The sequence below is a fragment of the Cynocephalus volans genome, chromosome 8 (genome assembly GCF_027409185.1).
Source record: "Cynocephalus volans isolate mCynVol1 chromosome 8, mCynVol1.pri, whole genome shotgun sequence".
NCBI lineage: Eukaryota > Metazoa > Chordata > Mammalia > Dermoptera > Cynocephalidae > Cynocephalus > Cynocephalus volans.
This window is the reverse complement of record NC_084467.1, coordinates 131,457,175-131,483,188: the sequence shown is the minus strand read 5'-3', so window position 1 is coordinate 131,483,188 and position 26,014 is coordinate 131,457,175. Positions and strand designations below refer to the sequence as shown.

At 46.0% G+C, this 26,014-nt stretch overlaps 1 protein-coding gene across 1 annotated transcript in view; it reads left to right on the top strand.

Annotated features, from left to right (window-relative positions):
- Positions 1–18,980, top strand: part of KIAA0040 (KIAA0040 ortholog) — a 33,710-nt gene extending 14,730 nt beyond the window's left edge. Inside the window, exon 3 of the mRNA XM_063106114.1 lies at positions 15,573–18,980. Within this exon, the coding sequence (XP_062962184.1) occupies positions 15,699–15,992 (294 nt within the window). The 5' untranslated portion in view covers positions 15,573–15,698 and the 3' untranslated portion in view covers positions 15,993–18,980. The remainder of the gene's footprint in view (positions 1–15,572) is intronic.
- The last annotated feature ends 7,034 nt before the right edge of the window (positions 18,981–26,014 follow it).

Here is a 26,014-nt window from a genome sequence, read left to right as displayed (position 1 = left end):
ACCCTGATACCTTGAAGGTTAGTCTGATTTTTTTTTTAAAAAAGTATTCTGGGCTGCAAGGGAAAATAAAGTCTGAAGGTTGGTGTCCTGAGGCCACACCCTGGAGACAAGGGCTGAGTTCCCTGGCCTCTCCCATCCCAACCCCCACTTCCCAGGGGCCCCAGGCGCTTTCCAGAAAGTCTTCCATAAAGCCTGAAGTCTCCAGTCATGGATAGAGCAGAGGTAGTGGATGCAAAGGAATGAGGGTGCAGGGCAGAGGGAAGGATGTGTGTGTGTGTGGTATCACGGAGCACCACTCTGCAATCCCCATTTTAAACAGTTTCTTCCATCCATACTCCCAAATCATGTATTTGCAATACCTGCAGTCTCCTTTGGGAAGGGCATTTCAGGGATGGAGAGGAAGATGTTTGGGCACACGGAGGGTATCAGGGAAAGGGTGAAGCCAGTGGAGATTAGGGACAATAATCTACTTGCACAGAGGGAACTAAAGCTGCATTTTATGGGACTGAGAAAATGTCATCTGTATCTAAGAAAGAGGATGTTGAAGCAAAAAGAGGAGGAAAAAAACAAAAACAGGAAGCTGCATGCCTGGCACTGGTTGGGTGCTCAAAAAAATATTTTAGCTCACTCATCTATATACTCTGCATTCATCAACTATTACTTACCAAAACTGTAATGCAGAGAGGAAATGAAGTTTCATCCTCAGGCAACATGAAGTCCTTTATGACCCAGAGCCTAGAGAATCTGAAATATACCACATTGGACATTTCCCAGAGGTGAGTTATTATTGGAAAGAGAATATTTCTGCTCATTCCCTCTATGATTTGGCCTTTGCATTTTAAGCCTCAATATTGTAGTAAGATAGCTTTTGGCTTTTAATTGCCCTGAATTTTGTTAACATTAAATGAAGGGAAGAAATGGAAAGGAAAATGGAACCATATCTGTACTGTTTTTGAGTTGCATAATTGTATATTTTTGCCACTCTATTAGTTTTCAGCTATTCCTGCCTATAAATCTCTCCCCCACTACCGCTGAGGAAAAGAAATGTCAGTCATTCTGTTGTTGCTGCAAAGTTTGCAGAACTCTAAGTTCCCTTCTCTAGTATTAAAGGGAATTATGCAACTTTTAATTTAAGGTCTCTTTTTTAATTACCACCTGTGTGGGAGACCCTGAATCACACAAGTGTTTGGTTGTCCTCTTGCTTTTTCAAAAAACACTGTCCCTCCAAGAGGATATGACATTCCAAGACTTTGGCACTCAGCTGGAGTCAGGCAGAAGTAGAGCTTTCCCTCCATTGGCCCTCATTAGTGGAAGAGAAAAGGCACCGCCTGCCCCAGCTGCTCCTAACTCACAGGTGACCACAGAGCCTCAGCTCACGCTTTCCAAAAATAAAACTTTACTTAGATGTTTTACCACACCCACAAAAATTGGCTCCAAAACCTTTTACCAAAGTTTTGAATTGAAGTGAGAGCTGCATAACGGAGTTATTTCACTGTAACCATGGCTGCAGGTTTTATTCGCACTAATTCCAGGATGTGGTCAGATCGGAGGTGTACAGGGGACAGACAGAAGTGAGTGGTGTCAGAGTGCACACCCATAAATTCCCCACACTGGAAACAGTTCCTAATGACTCTGATTCATGAAAGACCCGGGGAAAGGGAGAGGAGGGAGAGAAGGGTGCAGGACTCGGTGTTAGCTCTGGAGAGGAGAGAAGCTCAGTGTTCTAATTTTAGCTTTAATTCAGCTTTTTAGTATAATCCTCTAAAATTCCACTGCCTGTGTTTATATTGCAATTTTCCCTTCTCAATGTTCTTTCACATGTCTTGTCTTTTCTTCACAACAATCCTGAGAGATACCCAGGATGGGTAACAACCTCATGTCTCAGATGAGGAAAGGGCTCAGAAAGCCTATGATTTTGCCCAAGGTCAAAGGCATGGGGGACGACTGAACTGGGACTAGAACTGGGTCCTCTGATCCAAGCTTAACCTTGCTCCCACTCTGCCAGCCTTTTGTGTTATGCCCGGGGATGTTCTGATGTATACTAATTCTTCTTGCAAATATCCCTCATTCTTACCCTTTGTCTGATTAACCACAGACCAGAGTCAGGCAATCAAACTAGAGGTTAGGGCTGCTAAGTAAGGCTTGCCTTTTGTCCTCATTTATATTTTTCAAGCCCCTGTACAGCTCTCCCCTCCCTAGATGACAGCACAGAGTAGGTAATTTAGTACCTACTCCTGAGGGAGTTCACAATCCAGCGGCTGCAAACTTTAAAATGCCTCCTGGGACCAGGCGGGTGAACAGGACTGGGTGAGGTGGGCGGGGTAGGGACTGGGGTGTGGGGTAGGAGAAACAGAGAGGACACAGGCCCCTTTAAAGCTCCAACAGACTGTGGCTATGTGGGAAGTCAGTGTGGCCAAATTTTAGGACTAGCTAAAGATTGAGAATTCTATATGAAATCAGAGGAGGCAGAAAAATAAAAGTGACTGTGGGTTGGATATAGCTTCTGGACTGCCAGTTTTATGCCTTTGGGCCCCCAGCAAACACTGTCATATGTGATATGGTATTTCACTTCTTTTTTTTTTTTTTTTTTTTTTTTTTTTACCGGTAAGGGGATCGCAACCCTCCGCACAGTGTGGTCAGCACCACGCTCAGCCAGTGAGTGCACCGACCATCCCTATATAGGATCCAAACCCGTGGCCTCGGCGCTACCAGCGCCACACTCTCCCGAGTGAGCCATGGGGCTGGCCCTCACTTCTCTTCTGATATGTTTGGTCCTATCAAAATGTGAAGTCCTGAGGTCACAGAAGACATCTCAATCAAGAGTGTCTCGGGGTATGGCACACAGAACAGGCTTTCAAATGTCAATGGGTGAACACCCCATTATCTTAGAAGAGAAGGTCTGGAGACTGAAGTCCTCAGCCCCCTGAGAACGGCAGCCTCAATTTCCCCATCTGTATAATGGGGATTAAAAGGCCTACCTCCTGAGTTGTGGGATGTGACCATGTCTGTAACGCCTTGATAACACACACAGAGTTGCACGCTTAGTAAGGACTTAACAAATGGTGCCTTTCAGATTTAACAGATCGTTCACAGTTCCTGTGAAAGAAGATAAGACATTTTGCCAGCCCTCTGTTTTTGAGGTTTTGGCCTCCTGAGGTACGTTAGTCAAAAGAGGTTGGTGAAAGAAAAACAAGTGAACAAGTGAGCATTCTAGCTGAAATGAGGAGGAGAAAATTGATAGTGATGGGCAAAACAAGGCTTCCCCCGAGAGACTAGATCCTGGAGGTCAGGAGGACTGAAAAAGGGAGGAGCAGCTGGGAATGAGTAGAGTTAAAGTGAGCAAGAAGGCAGGGGAGAGGCTAATGTGTCTGCCCTGATTCCCTAGGAGTCGGTTATCTCACTCTTTACACCAATTCAGTGAAAAATTGGTCGAACTCTAATTAGAACAATTAAATAATTTTTTAATAAATAATGTTCTCACCTTTCACACAGTATGAATAGTGTAATAATAAACACAGTGCTTTACAGCTTTCAAGACAATTTTAAGGCACCCACTGTGTGAAGTATATTTACGCTGCCTGCTCCACACGCATTGTCTCATTTACCCGACCCAGCAACGCATTCCTTCATTCATCCATTCAGCAAATACTTGCTGCCAGCCCACTTTCTACCAGGCACTGTGCCAGACTCTGAGTGTAAGATGACACAGCACAGTAGATAAAACACCTGACCCTCTGAGAAAGATGCTGATGTCTCTGTGTACAGAAGAGAAAACAGAACTCAAAGGCTTAAGTGGATGTTCCCGAGACCCCACACCATATTAGTGGTGGAGGCAAAATTCTTGACTATAAGTTTCCGTTTTTATGAGAAGGGATATTTGGAAATTTCCTTGATGATCTCAGGGAAGAAAATATGAGGAAGTTGTTGACTTGCTAACTGGCTGGAGATACTGTGTTCAATCACGTTTAGCACTGTTGGGTATTTCAGGGAATCAGAGAGTCATGATTTTTAGCTATTGGTCCCTTAGAGTAAGCTGAAAAGAACTAATTATTCTGAGTCTGTGACATTGACCCTCTGGAGACAATGTAATTAGGGATGAGAAGAGAGAAAAAGAAGGAAAGAAGGAAAGAGGTAGGATAAAGGAGAATAAAGGAACTGGAGATTCAAGGCCTTCTGTAATAGAAAATCAAAGAAACCCCCAAATCAAAACGTTTTTAAACTCTTTCATTGTTCTTAAATCATTCCCTAATTATTTCCCTAGTACCATCTTTGAGAAGAGACAGGGTGTCTTTTACTTCCCCTGTATTTCCTAGCATGGCTTAATTAATATTTGATTGATTGAAAGATTGACTCATTTGAACCTGAAGTGCAATGGAGATTTTTAATTTTCTCTTCTGCTGAACCTGAAATAGAGCATATAGTAATTAGGAAAGGATCCCTTGTTACCAGAAAGTCCCAGCTACAATGGGCTCTTTGTAACTGAGCAAAAGGAAGGCAGGTGATTGTTTAGGAGCTGATAAAACACAGGCTCCCACTCCCTGCTGCTTTCAGTGATATGGGATTTTCCTGATCATTATTTCCTCCTCAAATGAGTTTTGTGGCTGGAGGATCTGGCTGGACCGTGCACTAAATTGGTGGCTAATTATCATCAGAGTCCAGCCACAGATGTGACTGGTGGTCACTCTTCCGTGCCCCTCACTGCTTGTGCCCTTTCTCCCCAGTGACCTGGATTGACTGCTTGATGTTTATTCAAGGTCTCATTCTTCTTTAGAACCCTTCCGTTAACTCCATTCATTTATTCAGCTGTGTGCCATACTCTGAGCACTCAAACAGAATGAGACAGGCTAGGGCCTGTCCTCCTGGAGTTTATATTCCAGTGGAGGAAGACAGGCAGTAATATGTAAACCAAAGTGACAAGAGCATCGTAAGTGAATGGGAAATTTACAAAAGCAGTAGGTCAGGATAGCATGGCAGGGTTGACTGGGGGTTGGGCTACTTTAGATTCCTTGGTTAGGAGCAGCCTCTCAACAAGGTAACAGTTGAGGAAATTTGACTGGAAATGCATTTCTGAGACCTGAGTGCTATGCAGTAGTCACACCAAGATCTGAGAACAAATATCCCAGGCAGAGGGACAATCAAGGTCCTGAATGGGTGGGCAGTCCCTAAGTTGGAGTGGCCAGGGCACAGGGAGAGAGAAAGGAGGTCAGATGAGGTCAGAGAAGGAGGCAGGGGCCAGGTGATGGAGGGACTTGTGCGATATGGGGAGGACTTCAGATTTTATACTTCCAGGGATGGGAAGCCATGGGGTGGAAACGGGATGAGGGCTACATGAGCCGGCTCATGTGGGAAGAGTAGAACCAGAGAGGCTGGTTAGGTAGCCACTGCAGTGACCCAGGTGAGACACAATGGTGACCTAGCCATGGAGATGGAGAGAATGGATGGATTCAGGATTTGTTTTGAACATAGAATCTATGAGACCAGCTGATGGGGTGGAAGCAAGGGTGCGTGGTCAGCCTTCTGCCCAGTCTGAGCAGAAAAGAATCTGTCCATTTGTCAAATATTTATTGGTGCCTGTTGTGTGATAGGCAGGAAGCGAGGCCTTCAGGTTATTCAGAGGCGTGAGAATCATCACTGTTTAGGAGATGAAGAGAGTAGGAGAAATGTCAAGTACAAGAAAGTGTTTGAGAGATACATAACCCTTTGTATGCTTCTGTATTCTATAAACTTGTTAAATGAAACAAGTAATTATAATACAATGAAATAAGGGAGATGGCCGGCAGCTGGTTCTATGGTAGGTCAGAAGAGAAAGAAATCAGTTTGGGGAAGGAGAGAAGGGGACTGACAGTCACAGAAGACCTCACAGAGGAGGCTTGAAGGATGACGAGTTGTGGTAAACAGATGTGGAGGGAAGAAGGTGAAAAGACATTCCAGGCCCATGGAACAGCACGTGCCCAGCACTGCGATGGGAGAGAGCAGGGAATGTGGGGAACTTAAGGAGAGGGTGGCAGTGGGGTGGGGGTGGGGAAGATGAGGCTGGGATGGTGGGAGGGACACCACAGGCGCCTCATCCTCCTTGCTAAGGAGTTGTGATTAGCATATAGGTGGAGAAGAGCCAAAGAAGGGTTAGGCAGGGTGTGAGTGATCACATTGGGTTTTAGAAAGATGAATTGCAGGAAGGAAAACCTAGAGACCTGTCTAAGGGCTTGCCCAAATGCAGTAACAACAGGGGTGAAGAGGGGGCAGCTCTAGGTCTTAGGGCCCTTTCTCTGCCTTTCCAGTCCCCGCCCCCGACACTCACATGGCCTAAGCTCCCTGGCTTAAGCCCCACTTTGCATTCGATGCTCACCATGGTCCAGCTGCTCTGGCTCCCTCTCTCCGGGGTATGCCATGCTCCTCCACCTCAGTAGCTATTCCTGCTACCTGGAAGGCCATGTCCTGGGCTCTGTGCACAGCGGGGTCTTTGCCATCCCTTAGATCTCAGTGCAAAGTCAACTCTGCAGAGGCCACTCCGATTGTCTCCTTTATAGCACTAACGACATATCTGGTTTTATTCGTTTGTGCCCTTGTTTATTACCTGTCTTCTCAGGTAAGATGAGCTTTACCTCATCTGCCTTATTCATGACTATATCCACAGCACCTAGGACAGGAAACAACACATACTAGGAGCTCATTAAATACACTGGCGGAAGGAAAGAAGGGAAGGTAGAAGGAGAAAAGGGATGGCTTGGTGTGGGACTGAGAAGGAGGGCTCATCTCATCCCTCCCAATAAAGTGAGATCCGTGGTGGGAAGGTGAAGAAACTACCTAAACCCCTATCATTTTGATAATGCCTGTCCGTGTTGTAATTCTGAAATGGCGGCTTGAAAAGAAATGATGAATGAAACAATTTGGGAAGTGTCTCCTTGCTATAGGAAAACTAGAGAAAGAGAAGGAAATGCCTTTTTGAGGAGACCTGCATAATCAAAGGCATGACTCCAGAGCCGTCCCAAATTCAAAGAAGGCATATAAAATCATATTAGCTAAGGCGTCAAGGGATGTTTACTTTGGCCAGCCTATTTGTTTGAGGTCAAATAGTCAGGACTCACATTCACTGCTTGACTAAGCTTTGAGCTATTCTCAATCTACTGACTCATCTAATTCTCACAACACCCTATTCCCATCCACTCCATTTTACAAATGAGAAGACTGAGCCCCGGAGAGAAAGGTTAACCTGTTCACTGTGATACAGCCAGTGAGTGGCAGAGCCTGAATTGGGACCCATGGGATACTGGGTCCCAGAACCACTGCTCTAAAGCACTAAGGTAAACCCCTTTTGGTCGAAGCTGCCCTCCAGGACAGTTGTTGGACTTACTGCACATTTACTATTAGCTTTTTTATTAGTTGTATTAAGCAGGATAGGTTAATGGCTATAGCCAAAAAAAAAAAAAAAAAATCCCCAAATTTCAATGGCTTCACTCAACAAAGTTGTGATTCTCACTCACCTCACTGTTCACTGCGGTCAGCAGGGGAGCTCTACCCCATGCAGCCGTTCAGGAACACCTTCCGTCTCGCCATCTCAAGGGCTCCTGGAGTCCTCCCCTGGGCCCTCTGCACCTGCCAGCCAATGAGCAAGCAGAGAGAGCACAGAGGACCTTCAGCAGCCACATTCCCTGGGTCAGAACTCAGTCGCATGCCCCACTGGCATGGAAGGGGCTGGAAGTGTAGTCTAGTTGTGCCCTGGAAGAGGGTGTGGTGGGCATCTTGCAAAGCACTGCCTCAAAGCTTATTTTTAAGGACTTTTGTAAGGGAGACCTGGCAGGAGGGTGAGCTGGGAGTCAGAAGACATTGGTTCTGGCCCTGACTCTACCAGTCAGTAGACAGGTGACCTCCATCAAGATGTGCCACTTCAGGTCCCGGGTTCTTCATCAATAAAGTAAAGCATCCAACCCAATGGCCAATCTCAGGATTGTTCTAATCCAGAATGTCTACATGATAAAGCATCATTTTATTATTTTTAATAACCATGATGCATTAATCATTTCTATATTTATGATCTATTTGTGCTTTTGTTCAAAACCACAACCATAGTTATAACAGATTCTGAGGGAAGATAATATCTATTTTCCTTTAATACTCAAAATCTAATTATACATCATATACGCACAGTCTAGAGGAAAAAAGAGCCTCCAACTTTGAATTAGGACTAGTTATTTGAAGCAATTAATTAAATTGAGGAAAATATAAATATCTATTTCATACTGCCTAGAGCCAGGTTTAAGCAATAAACTTTATACAAGCAGGTTATTTGCTATGATCAATTTTTATACAAAACAGTACTTATATCTACTAGAGGGTATCTGAGCACGCCAGGTTAGCAAGGTGAGAACCATCAAGAAAATATATATCCAGAGCAGCAGATTTAATAGCTACTGACTGAGGTTCCACTTCATGCCCTCACTGCCAGAGAGCCTTGGTTTCTGAAGTGTGTGAAATTATCATAACCACAGGGATTTTGCAAGGCAGAGGGGTTTGAGAGCTGGGGCAAGTTTGGACAGGCAGAGGGGAGAGGCCTAGGGCTGAATGAGATGTTTTAAATCCCCAGGAGAGATGACAGGGAGTCAGGTAGAGACTGTTTGATAAGATTCCTATTTTGGAAAAAAAATTAAGAAAAAATATATATACACGCACACATATATAGATATAGATAGATTAGATAGGTAGACAGATCTCAGACTCAGAGACCTCATAAGACTAGGGCTGGAAGAAGGAAAGTAGAGCATACCCAGGGACACTTCCTCGTGCCCCTTTACTGAGAGTTCTCCACCCATGTCCACTGGACATCACCTGAGCCAGGCTGCCTGTCTCGACACCCCCCACACCCCATCACTCTTGGCCCAGACACCATTTTCCCTGAACAACGGTAGTCGTCCCCATCTCCAGACTGTTCTCTCACACCTCAGTGAGAGTGTTCTTTACAAGACACATTTCAATTATATCCCCTCCTTGCTTCAAGCGCTATGGCTCCCAGAGCATACCAGCCTTCCACGTGGCTTACGAGGCCCTGGGTGTAGGGCTGCCTGCCTCGTGGGCCCATGTGACCCCGATGTCACCCCCACCCACTGCTGCTACATTTGCCATATCCTCCCTTCAGGTGCTTTTCAGAAGAAGCAATGGGTCCAACTGTTTGTCTGATAAACACACAACAAATGTATTATTTCCCTGTGTTTCCAGGCTTTGGGGGGACACTTTATAGTATCTTAACAATTGAACTCATTGCTTTAAATTTAGAGACACTTCACCTGAAAAGGCACCTGAGGGTTGAAAAAAGACATCAAGCATATTACTTAGAAATGCTTTAAAATGAGTCCATCCTATGTTTGGAGATGTTTCAGACACCCTGATCGTGTGTTTGCTGCTTTTGTAATTCAGATCTCAGCTCCGTCATCCCCAGTCAGGGCCTTCCTGACCTCCCTGATGGGCTACTTGTGCCTGTTACTGACTTCCATAGTACTGTGGGTTTCTCATTCACAGCACTTGCCGTAATTATACTTTGCATCTGTTTGTATGGTTATTCGATGAATGTTTGCTTCCCACACTAGACTTTGAACACTGAAAGGACAGGGATCTGGTCTGCTGGTTCCTGGACACCCAACGACCAACACACTTCCCAACATGTAGCAGATGCTCCATAAATAGTCATTGCACCATGACCCATCAGATACCCATCTTGATTGCTATTTCCTTTGAACCACTTTCTCTTAACCCTCTCCCAGCAGAATTGCTGCTTTTTCTGCTGTGCTGCTCCCATACGCCCTATGCAGAACTGACCACAGGACTCCTCACACTGTACTTGTGCTGTTTTTGTCTCTCCTCCTTAGCAGGCTGGGGGGTGCTCGGCATCTGATGCACAGGGCCGATATGTCGTGGGTGTTCAGTAAATGTTTACTACACTGAATTGAGACCTCCAGGAAAGCAGTTCTCTCCCTGATGCCCCAGCTACACAGAGCAAGAAGTAATGTAGAAGGAGGCTCCCCATGGCAGGCCACTGTGCTGCTATGAACAGGGATAAACCTCTTCCCACCTCCCCTTGCCCATGATACATTTTTCAGTCAACACAAGGCTCCTGTGCTCATAGACCAATGTCACCTGCTCAACTTGCTTATACGGTAGTTCTCAAACCTGACAATTGTCCAGAAACTCTTGGTCTGTTTGTTACAAACATAAATTCCTGGGCCCACCCTAGACCTACTGAATCAGAGTCTCCAGGAGTGGGACCCGGGAATCTGTATCTTTAACTAACTCCCTAAGTGACTCTTCCTGGCCAGCAATCCATCCTGCTGTCACCTGGGATCCTTGGGTAGAGCAGATCAAGCAAGCACAGGTGTAATCAGAACATGAGGCAAAAAGGTCAGTGGAATTGTTTGAGGAAAGACCCAAGGGAAGGTTTTCACCCCCAACTTTCACGTATAAGATGGCTCCACACGTGTACCCAGGAGTCTGCAGCTGGTTCTGATAGAGACCTGAACCTCCCACCCCACCCTGTGTCCCACAAGAAGGCTGAAGATTTTGACCAGTTGGAGGTCATTCTGGAATTAGTCTCGGGATTTTAATTGGGTGCCATCATGATCCTTATCATTGCATTTCTAGAAAGCATTTACTATCTGACGGACACCATTCTAGAACTTTACATGTATTATTTCATCTAATAAACAGGAACAATGAGAGGATGATGCAAAGCAGAATGCCCCACCCCCTTTGGGGAGCACTCCAGAAGGAACACCAGTCCCAGAGCTAGCCCTGGACACAAGCCTGGAGCAGCTTTTGGCTCTGAAACTGGATCAGTCCTCCCTGTGGGACGACCCACCCCTGCACACTTCCAGGCTTCTCAAAACCTGGGGAGAGAGGCTCCGGCCTGCAGATGGCTCGTTGTGCTCTCAGGCCTCAGCTGTGAGTTCTACAGTCCTCCAGGAACCATCAGATGTTCCTCGGATGACCCTTCTCCATCCTGTTGCTGGATGCCAGAGTCTAGAATTACAGCCACAGGCCTGCAGAGCAGCCATAAGCAGAGAGGTTACTTGTGAAGCCTTTTTCATTTGAATGGGTGGGATCCTATGGTTCTTTGGCAACGAGGATTGGATTTGGAAGTGAGGGGTGGGGAGGAAAATCTCAAAGCTAGAATTAGTCCATTGTTATTTGGAGATAACCTGTTATTTTATAGATTATGTTTGTACAGTATTTTGCAGTTTACAAAATGCATTAAGTCTCTTGAGGCCTTCTAATCCTCACAACATCATTTTGAGGGAAGCTTATTAGCTCCATTTTGTAGCTGAGGTTTGGTAACTCATCAAGATCATGCGGGTTGACCCAGGGCTTAAACCCAGGTCTTCTGGCCCCAGCATCAACACCTCACACATGGGCAGGTGGAAGCTTGTGGAAGAAAGAATAAATGAATGACTCTTTCTCCCCAGCTGGATACTACAGAGGATATAAAGATAAATAACATTTGGTTTCAAGGAAATTGAAAGTAACTTTCCTCCTCTTCTCCCTTCTCACACCCACCCCCCAACCACAAAAAATCAATGTTGGTTGGCTCCTATTGTTGATTTAACAAGAATAGATGAATTACTTTTCACACAGTGTCAGCAATACTTGAAAGTCAACAAAAGAACAGGGTCTCCCAGAGTGCCTTTCTAGAGCTCAAATGTGACTTCTTTTGCAAAATATTCCGTGGAAGCTCTAACCTTTAATTCTTACCACCAAGGAGATATTTGATTGTTTCCTGGAAATGCTAATAATGCAAAGCTCATAAATACTAATGAAACACTATAGATTAGCAGAGCTCAGCAAGTAACCTGGGGGGAGGGGGGAGGGGGGAAGGGTGTGCTAGAAAAGAATTCTTAGATTGACAAATGTAAAGAATACCTTTTAATTGAATTTTCTCTAGATTGGGTTCCCAAATGTTAATGAATACTCTTTTTGGCAGTATGGAGAGCAGACTCAAGTAAGCACCTTTAGGAATCCAGAAGTGAATTATTGACTTAGCTTTAGCTTGAAAAGAAATCTATTTATTCAAAGGCTATTTTAGGTGCCATGGGATGGACAAGTTTAAGACAAAGGTTGGGAGGGGTAGGAAGGCCTGGGACATTGAGATAAACACATAATTCAAATGCATGCTTCTACTTCAGCCAACTAAGCAATCTAAGTTGGAATTTGCTTATTATATTTGTCTTTTATAACTTGATCCTTCAATAATAATAACTCCCGGAGTGTACGAGGCTCCATAATGTCAGAAATCGTATCTTCATTGCTCCTTACTGAATCCTCAACACCATACACAGTGCATGACACGTATTAGGTGCTCAAAAAATATGTGTTAAGTGGATAAAGAGCTGTTTTAAAACATTTTCCAGAGCTTTTCAGATTTTATCTTTTCCTAAAGGGCAGCTCTGATCACAACACTGTCCAGTTATAAAGCCCCCAAATTAACACAACCCCTACAAAGGCCCTCTCTACCATGGCCACAACCTGCCTTTCCAGCTTCTCTTCCAGTCTTCTCCTCCCCCACCCTGAGCTCCAGGCTCACCAGAAGACCCCCCTGTTCTCCTGCTCATGCTCTAGAAGTTTCTCTGCCTGGACTGTTTGAACATCCTTTTCACCCAGGTTTCTCTGTCAAAAGCCTACTCATCTTTCAAAGTGCTCCTCAAATGGCCCCACCTTCATGAAAATTGCTCTAATATTGTCCAAGGGCTCGATGTCCTTCCTCTCCCCATGGCTGAGCCCAAGAGTGGGCCCCTGATGCCCTTCTGCTCCCTGCAGGGACCAGTGAGACCCCTGGCACAGAGTAGTTTGCCCACAGTTGCAGTGGTGGTGTCGTCTAATGTGAATCACAGAACCACAGTGCAAGGAGCATTTGGTCCCCAGAAAGCTATGTGGTGGACAAAATTAGAGGAAAGCACCCAAAGTCTTCACAATAGAGCAGAGAAATCCCTCTAGAGGGGTCAAAAAATACTGGCCACACAAAGCTGAGGTGAAAGTGTGGGTCACGTCAAAGGGAGAAGGCAAATTCGGAACAGGATGAGTGGCGTGAGAAGGAAAAGCACCGAGGGAGTTCTTGGCTCTCCAGGGGTTGCTTTCTCTGCAGAGAGCCAGGGGCTGGCTGCTGCGTGCGTGGATCACTGTGGTGGGCTGTTCCCAGGCCTTAGAGGGGCTTGGGCAGAGCCTCCAGCAAGAGGATATGACTTCTCAGAATGTTTGTCTTTGTTGTATGTTGAGTTTAAGTTCAGGCAGCCATATGCTTTCCATAAACCTGCACTTGAGGAAGACTTGGTTTTTATTCTGTGTATCTTCATGCATTTGGGAAGTATCTAACAAAAGGAAGTAAATTTCTCTGCAGTCTCTTTTACAATACACTGGGATAAACATTTAAGTCAATCTGGGGCATAGAAAAGTATTGTAAGATTCTGTAAATCCTGGGCCATTTGCTAAAAATGGGTTAATTCCACACAAAGAATAGGAGGCCACAGAGCAACGCCTGTGAACAGCTCACCCTGTGGGAACCTTGAGCCTCCCCAGAATGAGCAAGGCCAGCTCTGCCACTCACCCACCAAGTGACCTGTGCCTCCATCCCCTCAGGTGCAGCATGGAGGAAGAGCAGGACCTACCTCATAAGGTATAACTGAAGAATACATGAGTTGATAGGCGTAAGGTGTCTACAACAGTGCCTGGCATATCAGTGCTTAACAAAAGTCAGCTCACATTATCATTGTCCTCCTATAGCATAACTTCAGGCTCTACGGACCAAATAGCACAGAAGTAGGTGCAAAAATCGCACAAATAATGCCATAAGGGGGTGGGGCCACATTCCAGAAGACCAACACTGAGGTCAGGTGGAGCTTGGATGGGCACGTGGGCACTGGGTACATAGGACATTTATTCCTATTTAGATAATTCCTAATTAGACTTCCAGGGACACCTCCTGCGGTACCAGGTACAGCACACCACCCAGGAGGGCCACACATTTATGCTCCAGTGCAGAGCAACAGAATGAAGCCTGAGCTGGCCTTGAATTTGGGGCCCAGGTTTCCCAGTGCTTCCATCCATAGACACTGCACTGTCCTGTTGCCTGCTTAAAAGACAAAATGCACATGAAGGCAATTAGAAAAGTATCAAGTGAAATATAAATGCAAAGTAGCACCATTATCAACCTTAGTTCGTCCGCTTGCTGGGCAGACTTGGGAGAGTGCTGGACCCATTGCCCAGGGGTCTGGATGTTCATTGCAGCTCTGTGTGGCTTCAGACATGTCACCTCACCTACCTGGACCTCAGATTCTTCGTTTTTAAGTGAGAGGGTTGGTCAGGATGATCTCTAAAGTCTCCAGCCTGAAAATCAATGACTTTGATATTTGGGCCCAGGGCAATGTCCTGCACCAAGAGGCTCTTAACTTTCAATGTCCTGCACCAAGAGGCTCTTAACTTTCAATGTCCTGCACCAAGAGGCTCTTAACTTTCCTTGAATTATGCCTCTGCTTGAAGTCTTGCTTAGATGCAAGAACCTGTGGATTCCAGAACTGAAGAGAGCCTCTAAGTCCTTATACCTGACAGTTGAGTCCTAAGATATACGTGGAGAGCTGGGGGATGACAAAGGCAGAGGGGCTACTCTGTGCAAGCAACCAGGAGAATAGCTCCAGCTTCTAACTGAGCTCAGTATAGGAACAGGGAGGCATCCAGGAGCCCCCCACCCACCCACACACACACACAAGTGCCATCACTATAAATATGCAGCCTGCAAGGCTCCTTTCCTACTGAGAAGAAAGGGAGCAGGCAGGGAAGGAGACCCGGGTATGTGTGGTTGAGGGACAGAAAGCAGAGACAAGTGTAATGTGGGAAAAGAAGGTAGAAAGCAGAGAACCCCTGGTTCCCACAGACTCAGGAGGAGAGGACACCTCAGGTACAGGAAGGGGACATAAGGAGCATAGGAGACATGGGGCAAGGAAGAGAGCATAAGGGACAGTAAGGAAGGCAGGAATGAGGCAGGATGAGGACTGATGGCCACAACAGGGGGAGTCCCACGTCCCCTACCGCAGGCAACAAAGCATAGACATTTCATCTTGGGCTTAAGCTTTAAAAAGCTTTGAATGTGGCAAGTTGTGTTCATAGAAGGTCACATACAGAACTGTCCTGTGGGGAGTGTGCATTCAACACCTGTCAGGTGAGCTGTAACAGAAAACAGATTGAGAACTGCTGCTTGAGAAGGTCCAGGAAGCCAACTCCTAACCAGGACACTGAATACACACACTGATTCATTTATCCAGCAACTGCTGGGCACCCCAACTATGAGCCAGACCTGATATACTATTAATTTTTATATCTTAAGCCCAATATAACGTGTGTACATAGCAAGAATTTGTTAATGCTTATTGACTACATTTATCTTGTTCATTTATCTTGTTTATTGAGTCTCAGTGCAATTTCAGTGAACTCTCTGGAAATCTTCAATTTCTTTCCCTTTCCTAAGCCTAAAATCTATGATGCAGTTAAAGTTGTAGGCCATTCCCACTGCATTCCTCTTGAATGGTCTGTTTTAATCTCTTCAGGTGCTATCTGTGACATGCCCAAACCTGGAAGAGGAATAAATTACAAGTGGTCAAGGCAGCGTCTTCTTGAGCCCAGGACTTGCTAGTGAACTGAGTGGGCTCTTTGGCCCCAGTCCAGACAGCACCATGGAGAGAATTGGCTCCTTCTTCAGCTCTATCTGGGACACCATCTTGACCAAACATGAAGAGGGCATCTTCAACACCATCTGCCTAGGCATCCTCCTGGGGCTGCCTCTATTGGTGCTCACCACTCTCCTCTTCATCTGCTGCCATTGCTGCTGGAGCCGGCTAAGCAAGAGCAGACAACAGCCAGAGCAAAACAAGAGGAAGAAGAAAAAGAAGAGGGATGAGGAAGACCTGTGGATCTCTGCTCAGCCCAAGCTGCTCCAGCTGGAGAAGAGGCCATCGCTGCCTGTCTAGTAAGGCAGGAAGCAGAGGTGGCCCTGCTCTGGGGCTAAGCCTCCTTCCAACCACACACAGACTAAGAACAGGAATGTCTGGAGTGACGCACTCCTGTCCATGGAGTAACTACTCACAGGGAACAAACCTCAGACTAAGTGTCCCAGTGGAGGGCACTCCCAGGGGAGCAGGTGAACAAATTCTTGGGCACTGTCTTGGCAGCTGTGTGTCCAGCAGCAATGTTCTCTACTGCAGAGGCATGCCTTAACCCTATCTCGGGCACACCCCATATGCAAAAGCACAAAGAATACTTATCCATACATCTTGATATTGCTCCCCAGTGTGCATGCACACACACACACACAGACACGTGCGTGTGCTCACAAACACAGATTCTGGCAACAGGTACATGGGCAAATATATTCTGTCCATCAGGTGGTCACTGGATATGTACTTTGTGCAAGGAAGTACATTACCTACACTTAGAAAAATGTCTCATGGGAAGGCCTGGTCATATACACAATTACATAACCAGGCAAGGCCCTTGTGCACTGTCTATTCCATATACTACTCAGGTTGAAGATGTGTGCTTTTCTGTTTCTATTTCTACATAATTTTTTACTAGAAATACTCAGAATTGGACATTCCAGCAACCTGGTACAGTCCCCACCCCTGTGTATGTTGATACAGACACACCAAGTTTCTGTGTTTTGGGCCCCTCACCTGTGCCAAAAAATTTAAAGTGTGATGGATCAAATTCATTCATCCAAGCTCTTTCCTTGCAACTCTTGGCAAGGTCCTCATTACCACCGATAGGTGTTTAATGTGGTCCAAGACCTCTCTTTGAGACACTACCCCCAGAACAACTCCATTCTCCAAGCAAGAGCAAACGGCTCTTGGTAGTATCTACTGGAAAGCTGTGGAAGCCCACTCATTCACATCAGTGGACTGCAATCAAGTACCTGTGCAACGTGTGCCTCACAAGTAGAAAGGGAAAGGAGATGCTACACCTGAGCTAGGTGTCTCCTGTGTGGCCAAAAGTTTTCAACAGGGAAGGAATTAAGATAATCACTGGTACAGTCTCACAGAAGACACACTGGAAACAGTTTCATAAGGTTGTAATGGGTTTGTGGTATGTTACAGGTGGGATGCAGAAGTGACAGAGTTTAAATGAAAGTAGAATTAAGCTATTAAGAAGTTTATTTATATCTTGAAGCTCAGGCAAGTGCCCAGCACACAGTAGGTACTCATAACTGTCTGTGGTTGCTGTTGGATATGTGATAATGTTAAGGGTAAACTCATAATACCTCGTCAGTTCCCCCCCCCCCCAAGTGACCTTCTTTTCTAAGTGAGCCCACTAATTGCTGCAATGGGTAAAATTAGGAATTGAATTCTGCAGGAGAGTACACGCAGACCCAGGGTCGAGGTGACATGCATGCCCTGAAGTACATGAGTATGTAGACTAGATCTGACGTGAGCTGAGGAGCACTTCTCCCCACCGGGCTGAGGTTGGGAGGCAGAGTTAATCCACTTACCTGATGAACTGGTTGGTATTTTGATTGTATTGTGACCATATCACAAAGATGGGCAATCCTAACTGGGGAGCAGGTTGTGCTCTAAAAGTTGATTTGCACATATGCTGGGGAGTTCTTGTGAAATGTTTTCCCACAAAAGCTGTTCTAAGTAGTGGCGAAATCACTGTCTAATAAATAATGTAGCTAAACTATGATGTTCGTAGGAGCAAAAAACGAAATTTCATAAGACTTATTAATGGAAAGATGTACTCTTTGCTCACTTGGGCTTCCTGGTACTCACCTGCCCTCCAGGTGCACTCCAGGCCTGCAGAGGGCGAGTGTCTAGTGGTCACTCTTGGCACCAGGGTCTTCTAACAGGTGACCTTATGAATCATAATTCAGACCTGCATATATTTTAGAGCCAATCTTGTTCATTCTCTCACCCTACGTGGCTGTAAATCCCCTGGGCACTTAGACACCCCATATATAAACCCCTTTGACCAGAGAAAGAAGCACTCTGATTCTCTGCCCCTGGTCAGATGGAGAGTTTTGTCATGGAGCCTCTGGCTGTCCCCTTCACATTACAGGGCAACTGGTCATCTCCCTACACCACATGCACATGCCTCCCCGTGCCTAATACTGACCACCAGAACCAGTTACCCTTCCTGTTGCTAACTCTCAGTCCCCCTAAAATGGACGTCTTGGGGGAGACGTGGAGGCTGACAGCTGAGACAGGGCATCAGTTGTGATCTAGGAGAGTGGATCACTGGGATCAGGAACCATAAGAGTTGCATGGTTTCCATGGCAACTGTTGCTAGTTTGAATTAAGACAGCAGACAGTTGTCACTGCCATGACAAGGCCTCTGTCTCCAGGCACAGCATCCCTGATGTCTCCTAATCGAATGGACTCGCTCTGGCCCCAGGCATGAAACACCCAGTAACTCATTCCTCATCTGCAACCATAGCTGAGGACCCAGAAGACCCAGTCCCTGAAAGCGGCTTATCTTTTTCCCACCCCGGCCTCCCCTGGCAACCTTCACTGGGGTACCTAGAGTAGTGCTGGCGCATAAGAGACCCTCAGATTTTTGTTGAATAAATGGACGATTGAAAGGAGCCTAACACGACTGTTGGTGTTCACTCTCTTTTCTTTCTGCTTTATTCTCGCCTTTCTCTCCCATGTTTTATGCTTCTCTTATCCCTTCTTCTCCCTGTACCATCCTGCTTCCATCTCTTTAGTCCTCTCCATTTTACTCCTTTCCAGCCTCTGTCCCAGAACTGCCACTGGCAACCAGGGTGACCTCAGGACCAGAACCTACTTGGCTCGTATGGGGAGGTTAAGTTAATGGGGGACCAAAAAAGATTCCTAAGGAAGAGACTTCTTAAACCAGCACAGGCTCAGAGAGAAGATCCCCCAGGCCTGGGCTTCTGAACAGCTTCAGCCGTACTCAGCCACAGTGAGTCTGACTCAGGCAGTCGGAGGAGGTCTTTGCCCCCTTGCTCAATGGATTCGCTTTTTTTTTTATCTCTTGGGGGAAGGGGTAAGAGGGGAGGGGAAGATGTAGTGAAAGTGCAGCCACCTTTTCAAGAAGAATATAAATGGTCAAAGTTGTATAGTATTTGTCAGTATTTTTTTTTTTTTTTTTGCCTGTAACGTTCAAACACACACAAAAGAACAACTTATTTAAATAAAATACTTTGAAAATTAAAAGCCACACCTGGCCTCCTTACTTGCTGGAGTCAGACAGTTACTCTCTTAATATGAGGTATTACCCTGGCTCAGACCTCAGACATGGTGAATTCAGAGACTCTTCCTCTGGGACACAAAAGACCCCGCCCTACCCGGTCACTGCCATCCCCCTGGCAGAGACCTAGGTTGCAAGATCAGAAATGTGGCTCTCTCACCCCTGTTTACAAAGCAGTCGGTCTCAGAGACCAGACACCCTCAGAGGTGCCAGCTACAGAAAAAAACACACTGATGTTCCTTGGCAATGCTTAGAGAACTTTCCCTTCAATGACGTCAATCAATGTCCTCTAACGGGAAAATGGGGGAAATAGCAAAAACCTAAGTAAAAATAGATCTCTGATTTAAACGTAGTGTTGGGAAGGGGAAGGATCTATAGTAGCCACTGGGGGTGGAGATACGTGTCTCCGTGCGCACACACGCATGCATCTATGCATAACTATGTACCTTTTTTCAAGTCAGCCATAGCTTTCCATTGGTTGTGAAGTGAAATGATTCAGATGCTCCTGATTTCTCTCCTGATGGTGCTAAGCTTGCCATTAAAGCAGAAACTGTCTAGACCTGCTCTGTCTGATAGAACCAAGAATGCTGGAAATGTTCTATAGCTACACTGCCCAATATGGAATCATTATCCATGTATAGCTATTTAAGTTCATTAAAATTAAATCAAATGAAAGGTTCACTAGCTCAGTGACACCAGCCTTATTTTAAGTGCACAGTGGCCATCTGTGGCTAGTGGCTACATCCTAGACAGCATAGGTCTATACGCTTGCGGGCAGAGTGGTCAGACACGTCGGCAAAACATTGTGCAGGCTGTATTTTAAGAGGGGCTTAGGAAAGAAGGCCTACAGGACAGGCTCACCCTTTGACTTATCTCCCCCAAGACAGGCTATTTCTGTGGTTCTAGTGGATTCCTGGGCTCCCTTCCCCATCACCACATACCCATGACAACCAGAGCTCTCCTCATTCAGGTCCCTGTTCATCCCTCCAGAACGTTCCACAACTTTCCAGTGTAGAGGAAGGGATGCTGCCCAGAAGCCATCTGGGAGGGGGAGCGTCTGCCATGCACCTGAGGGGAGGCCAGAGCTAAATGCCACCAGTCCCACCCACCCAGATGCTCCCTGACCTTGGGGTGCGAATATGGATTAGGACGACGCCATCAGCATTCTCAGCTAACCACAGCACTCTGCACTGGCCCTTGCCCTTTGACCTGAGTATTAGTCCCAAATTCAAAGTCAAAGGATTACAAGATTGAAAAAATAATCCCTGCAACCAGCTTTCTGTCTCTGTCATAGGTTCAAAGGATGTTTTCAAATACCGAAGAAGAGGGCTACCCCACTGTCTACTTCCTTCAGGAAGGCCACACAAGCCTACGTCTAGCCCCCTCTTGAGGCTATTTGTTCCATTAACGTTTTGACTATTGACTATGTGCCCAGCACACAAAGTTGTTTTGCAGGGGCTCACGGCCTGGTTGTGAACATAGACAAGCGAACAGACCATTAAAATATGGTTTGGTCATTGCTTCCTTTCAGGGAAGCCTCAAGGCTAGCGTCAGGATGGGCTGAGGAGAGATCACCCAGGAACTGTCTAGAGAGTTGCACAGGAAGAAATTGAGAAAGAAGGGTACCATGTGCACAATCTGCAACGTAAAATGCACCCTGGAGTAGTGATGCAGAGGATAGCTTGACGAGGACCATTCAGAAACCATCTGGGCTCTCTGGAGGACGTAAGTGCTACGGGTAAGGACTCAGGACGAGGGTCGCACCAATCCTGATACTAACTTCCTCTCCCTAGTTACGTAATTTAGGCCCATGACTTAATCTCTCTGTAAAGACTTATCTGTAAAGTAGAGCTAATGATAGCACCTATCTCGTGGGGATGAGAAGATTAAATGAGATAATACATATAAAACATTTAGCACAGTGCCTGGCTTATAGTAAGTACTCAATAAATGTTAGTTGTTGTTATTAAGAGTAGAAGAAAAACTGTGACAGAGTCGTGTCCTAGGAGACAAAGGAGAAGAAACTTGCAAGAAAGCAAGTCCACAGAGTCAAACGATGCAGACAGGTCAAATAAAATAAGGATTGAAAATAATTTGCATTTTCTATTTTCCTTGGAATAATGTGTTCCCTAATTTTATCATACACTGCACTATCTACAAGATTACCTACAGATACTCCATGAATTAAGATCTCCCAATGTACAGTATATGGCAGGCAAGTTTGCTTCATTACCCGTCCTGCCTCTGCCCCCTGCCTGCAACCAAGTCACCCTAGCAGGACACTGCCACCTGGTGGCCAGATCAGGAGAGAGTTTGAGTTGATCTTTTTCACCTTAGAGCAGTGTTTCCCTTAGAACCTCAATCCAGTCAGTTCATTTGTTCTCAAACTAAATGTTCAAAAGAGTCACTGGGTTTTACTTGATGCTCACAAATCTGTCAGGCCAGGACCACCATGCTCATCTGAGGGATGGAGATTTCCATAACCTAAGTCTTAATTGTTCTTACAAACATTTTTGGTGAAGTGTTCCATGTTTAGCATCACTGCCTACGTGAAAGCTTCTATAACCATACATGTCTTTCCCATCACAGCAAGATCAGACTCTATTGTAATTGTGTGTTTTCCTGTATTTCCAGTACTCCACCCCTGCTCCCACTCGCATTAAAATTAGCCTTTCTAGCAAATTATAACTGTTGTATTCACTACTGTATCTTCCAGTATCTATCATGGAGCCTGGTATATACTATATACTAAGTAAATGTGTTAATTGGGGTAAAAAGTAATCACTGGGGTATTTCTTAAAAGTGCAATATCCTCTTCCCTTCCTGCCCTTTTGGCTGATTTTTTAAGTCTAGGATGAGACCAGACAACCTGCTCTGCTAACAGGCACTCTAGGTAAATGCAGGTGGACCCTGAACCACCCCTTGAGAAATATTATCTAGATACTCAAAGCCACAAAAGAATTCCATGGTCAAATAAGTTCTTAAAACACTGCATGCTATGACTTCCTCACTCTGACATTAAAGGTTCTAACAAGTATTATAATAAAGAAACTGATTTAACACTGCTTAACTCAGAATTTTCCCAAACTTATTTGACCACGAAACCTCTTTTTCTTTTAACACACCTGGAGGGCAAGGGTTCCAGGGAACACTGTTTGAGAAATGCTGCTTGTGCACACCACATGCTTCATCTGCTCCTGACCTCCGCTGCCCACAGCTCAATCAATATCATCCCAGGGAAACCCTTCCCGAGGTGCATGCAGATTCTCCCTGACTTTTACTAACCTTCCCCTTTCTCACTCTTCCCTTTCTAATTCTTCCACTTGTGACCCATAATAATCATAGCAAATATGTCTTACGGCTGACTAGAGATACACCCCTACCTAGGAAAAAAGAAAGAAAAAGAAAAAGGTTTTAATGAAATTATAAAGACTAAAGATCCAAGCTCACTATCCTACCATTCCAGAGTGCTTTATAGTACGTAAAGACCTCTTTCATTATTTCCATTCATTCCCACTTTATAAATGAAGAAAATGAGGCCTAGAGAAGGTAAGTCGGTTTCTCCACACCTTGAATAGAAACCAAAGTCTTCAGACTCACACCCCGGTGCTCCTGTACATGGGGCACCCTGATCCAGGTCAATCTGCTGATTTTGACTCCTCAGAGACTATTGAATTTACCGGAGCACATTCTTTTAGTAAGAAACTTTTTGAACACGATTGAGGGTCTGCTTGTGAGTCTGTAAAGTGCCCAAATGTCTCCTTCAGATGTTCTAGAGTAGGCCCTGTCTGCCTCCTTATCCATCTCTAATTAAACCCAATATTCTTTGCTAGTCAAAATCACAAGCTGTTTCTGTTCCATTTCGTTTCCTTCATTTGTTTAAATCACAATATTGCTATACTATTGTTTTCTATTTTTGTCCTTTTAAAGTTCACTTGTAAGTTCACCTATCTTATAGAATAGACAGGCTTGCATGGGCTAACCTGGAACCTAACTTTTTTATATGACATTGGAACTGGAACTCAAATCATTTCCCCTATAGAAACAGCCAACTAAAAGGAGGACTTTGGGAAGAATTTGCACATTGAGAACTGCCTGAAATCCCTCCCAGGGTCCCCTTCAGCTTTCATCATGCCGACAACCTCCATTCATCTTTTCTCTCCGCCCAGCCCAGTGCACCAGGGCTGGGGGTAGAGTCCAGGTTCCACAAAGCCCTCTCTTCAAGATATTTCCAGTTACCTATTTGTGCATTAGTCCAGCCTGAGTGACCATCACATGCAGGCTAAAGGCTGAGCTGGACCCCACTGACTGACTCTCCAGGCAATGTTACCCAGGAAGGAAGAAAAGTGGGGGCCCTGGAACCCCGGAACTCTTCACGGAGGAGAAAAGTGGTGCTGAAGGGAGAGGCTCCTGGCAGGACAACCCTGCCATCTGCTGGCCAGGCTGGGTACAGCCACCCGCATTGATAGCTCTTCACTGACCTGCACTCAGCTTCTCCACCGCCCTGGGGAAAGGGTTTAAGGTAATGACGTGGAAATTTTTTTAGTGGAGGACATTTTCCAGCAACTGACGAAATTTTGCCGAGAGCTTCTCACCCTTTATACTGGTTTTCCTTCTGCCCTGCTGTGTTCATTTGTGTTTCTCCCTGTCCACATGCTCTCTTTGTCCCCACACACCTGCTCCCTTCCCTTCCGTGGTCACAATTCCTTGAGTCATTCTTTATCTTCCTCCCTTGCTCCTTTAGCATTTTCTGTCTTTAATAATCCTGGAAATTCTAAGTTAAAAAACAGAGCTCTTAACCTCATTTGGCAAACGGAAATTCTGGGATCCCAACCCAGAGGGAGCTGCACTCAGGCTCTTCCATGAAAGGACCCATCCCTGGCCTTTACACCCATCCTCAATCCTGCTGATTCTTCCTCCTAAATTCTCTCATCTGTGGCCTCTCCCCTTCCCCACCGTTTCTGCCACCGCCTGAGAAAGTCATTATGTCTTGCCTTAACAATACAACAGAACAGAGCTCCCCTCAACAGCCCTCCTACCAATTCTCTACCCTGTCACCAAATTTATATGTACTTCCAAACTATAAGCCTGACCGTGACATTCCAAGGCTTAAAAACCTGAGTGCTCTCCACTCACTCACTGTCCAAACACTTCCATCTGAGCAGGACTCCCAACCTGCTTGCATGCTAGAATCCCCTGGGTTCTTCAAAAAGCTCAGATGCCCAGGACTCCCCTGAGACCCACCGAAGCAGGTCTGTGGAGGGGAAGTGAGCATGTGGAGACACGAAAGCTCCTTGCTGACCCTGATGTGCAATGAGAGCTGAGAACCACAGCACCGGCATGGCGAAGAAAGTCCCTGCCCGTCACCCCAGCTCGGCTCCCCACCGAGCTCTCCTCACCTCACCAAGAAACCACTTTTCCTCCATCAAATACACCACATTCCACGCTTGCTCATCTTTGCCACCAAGTCTCTTTTCCCCGAGGTGCCCTGCCTCCACCTCAGCCTCTGGTTTCTTCCCTGGAAAACTCAGACTTAGACATCATGTCCGTGTGAAGCTTTCTGAGGCCCCAGCAGGACTGGTCACCCCGCTGTGCTATCCACTGTCAGGGTTTGTTCCCACAGCTGTCTCCCCCACGTGCTGCGAGCCACCCCAGGGCACTGGTGTGCTTTGTTGGCCATGGCCTTGCTCATGTCTTGCTCAGAAGAAGCAGTGCTTTGAAAACTGTACCAAATGCCATGAGCCTGCCATCCTTGCTTCCACCCAAGGGCCTGCCTTGCAGCATGTTCCTTCTGTGAGAGCTTTTGTCTGCTTTGGTCTGTCCTAAAGGGTAGAAATTGTCCCCTGTAAGCTTCAAAACTTCAATGGCTCATAACCTGGCTCTAAAAAAAGCGTTCGACCCTCTCTGAAAAGCATGTCTATCCAGAAACCCATTCCATGCCCACGTTCAGCTACCAGGTGGGAGCCGCCAGCACTGGTCATGTTAAAATGAGGTTGGGCATGGAGGTTTAGGGCTGGAACAGACTTCCTTCTCTGCCCCCAGCAGAACCTCTAAAGGGTCAGCCGAGGTTTTCACCACCCCCTCCCTTTGGGCAGCATGGGTCCTACAGGCACAGCAGTGCCAAAACCAAGTCCAAGTCCCTGAAAGTCCTCTTCTTGGCTGGTCGTGGAGAAACGCCCAGGTCAGTGAGCTCGGGGGTGTGCGCTTTGTAATCTGCTGCCATCACAGACTCCTTCAAAGCAGAAAGACCAACGGCAGCTCCCCATGCCAGAGCTACTCAAAGAGTGGTCACCAATCCAGCAGCAGCCCCCATCCCAGATCTATGTAATCAGAACCCCCAGGGATGGGGCCCAGCCATCTGTCTTAACAAGCATGGTTCACAGAACATCAAAAGCAGACTCTCTCTGCCCTCCTGGCTCTGAGCCAGTCCCCGGGGTTAGACCCACTTTGCAGAGGAGCCTCTTCTTTCTTAAAAACCTGGACCCACTGGGATGAGCCCAAAGCTTCTGAATCACAAAGGTGAATACACTTCAGGGTCACAGAACACAGCAGAAGGGCATTCAAGGAGAGGACTTGGAACCGTGAAGTTATACAGAGGGACCTTTAAGACAGACGAGGAAGTTAGTTCAGGCTCAGGCTCTGACAAAGCTGGATCAAGACTAAAAGAAATCTGGAAGGTCTCTGCAAATATCTCCTCCTCAGAGAGGCCTCATATTCCCCCCACCCCTTGATAGAACACAGTCTCCCATCTCCACCACGATTCACTACTTCCATCTCTTAATCCTAC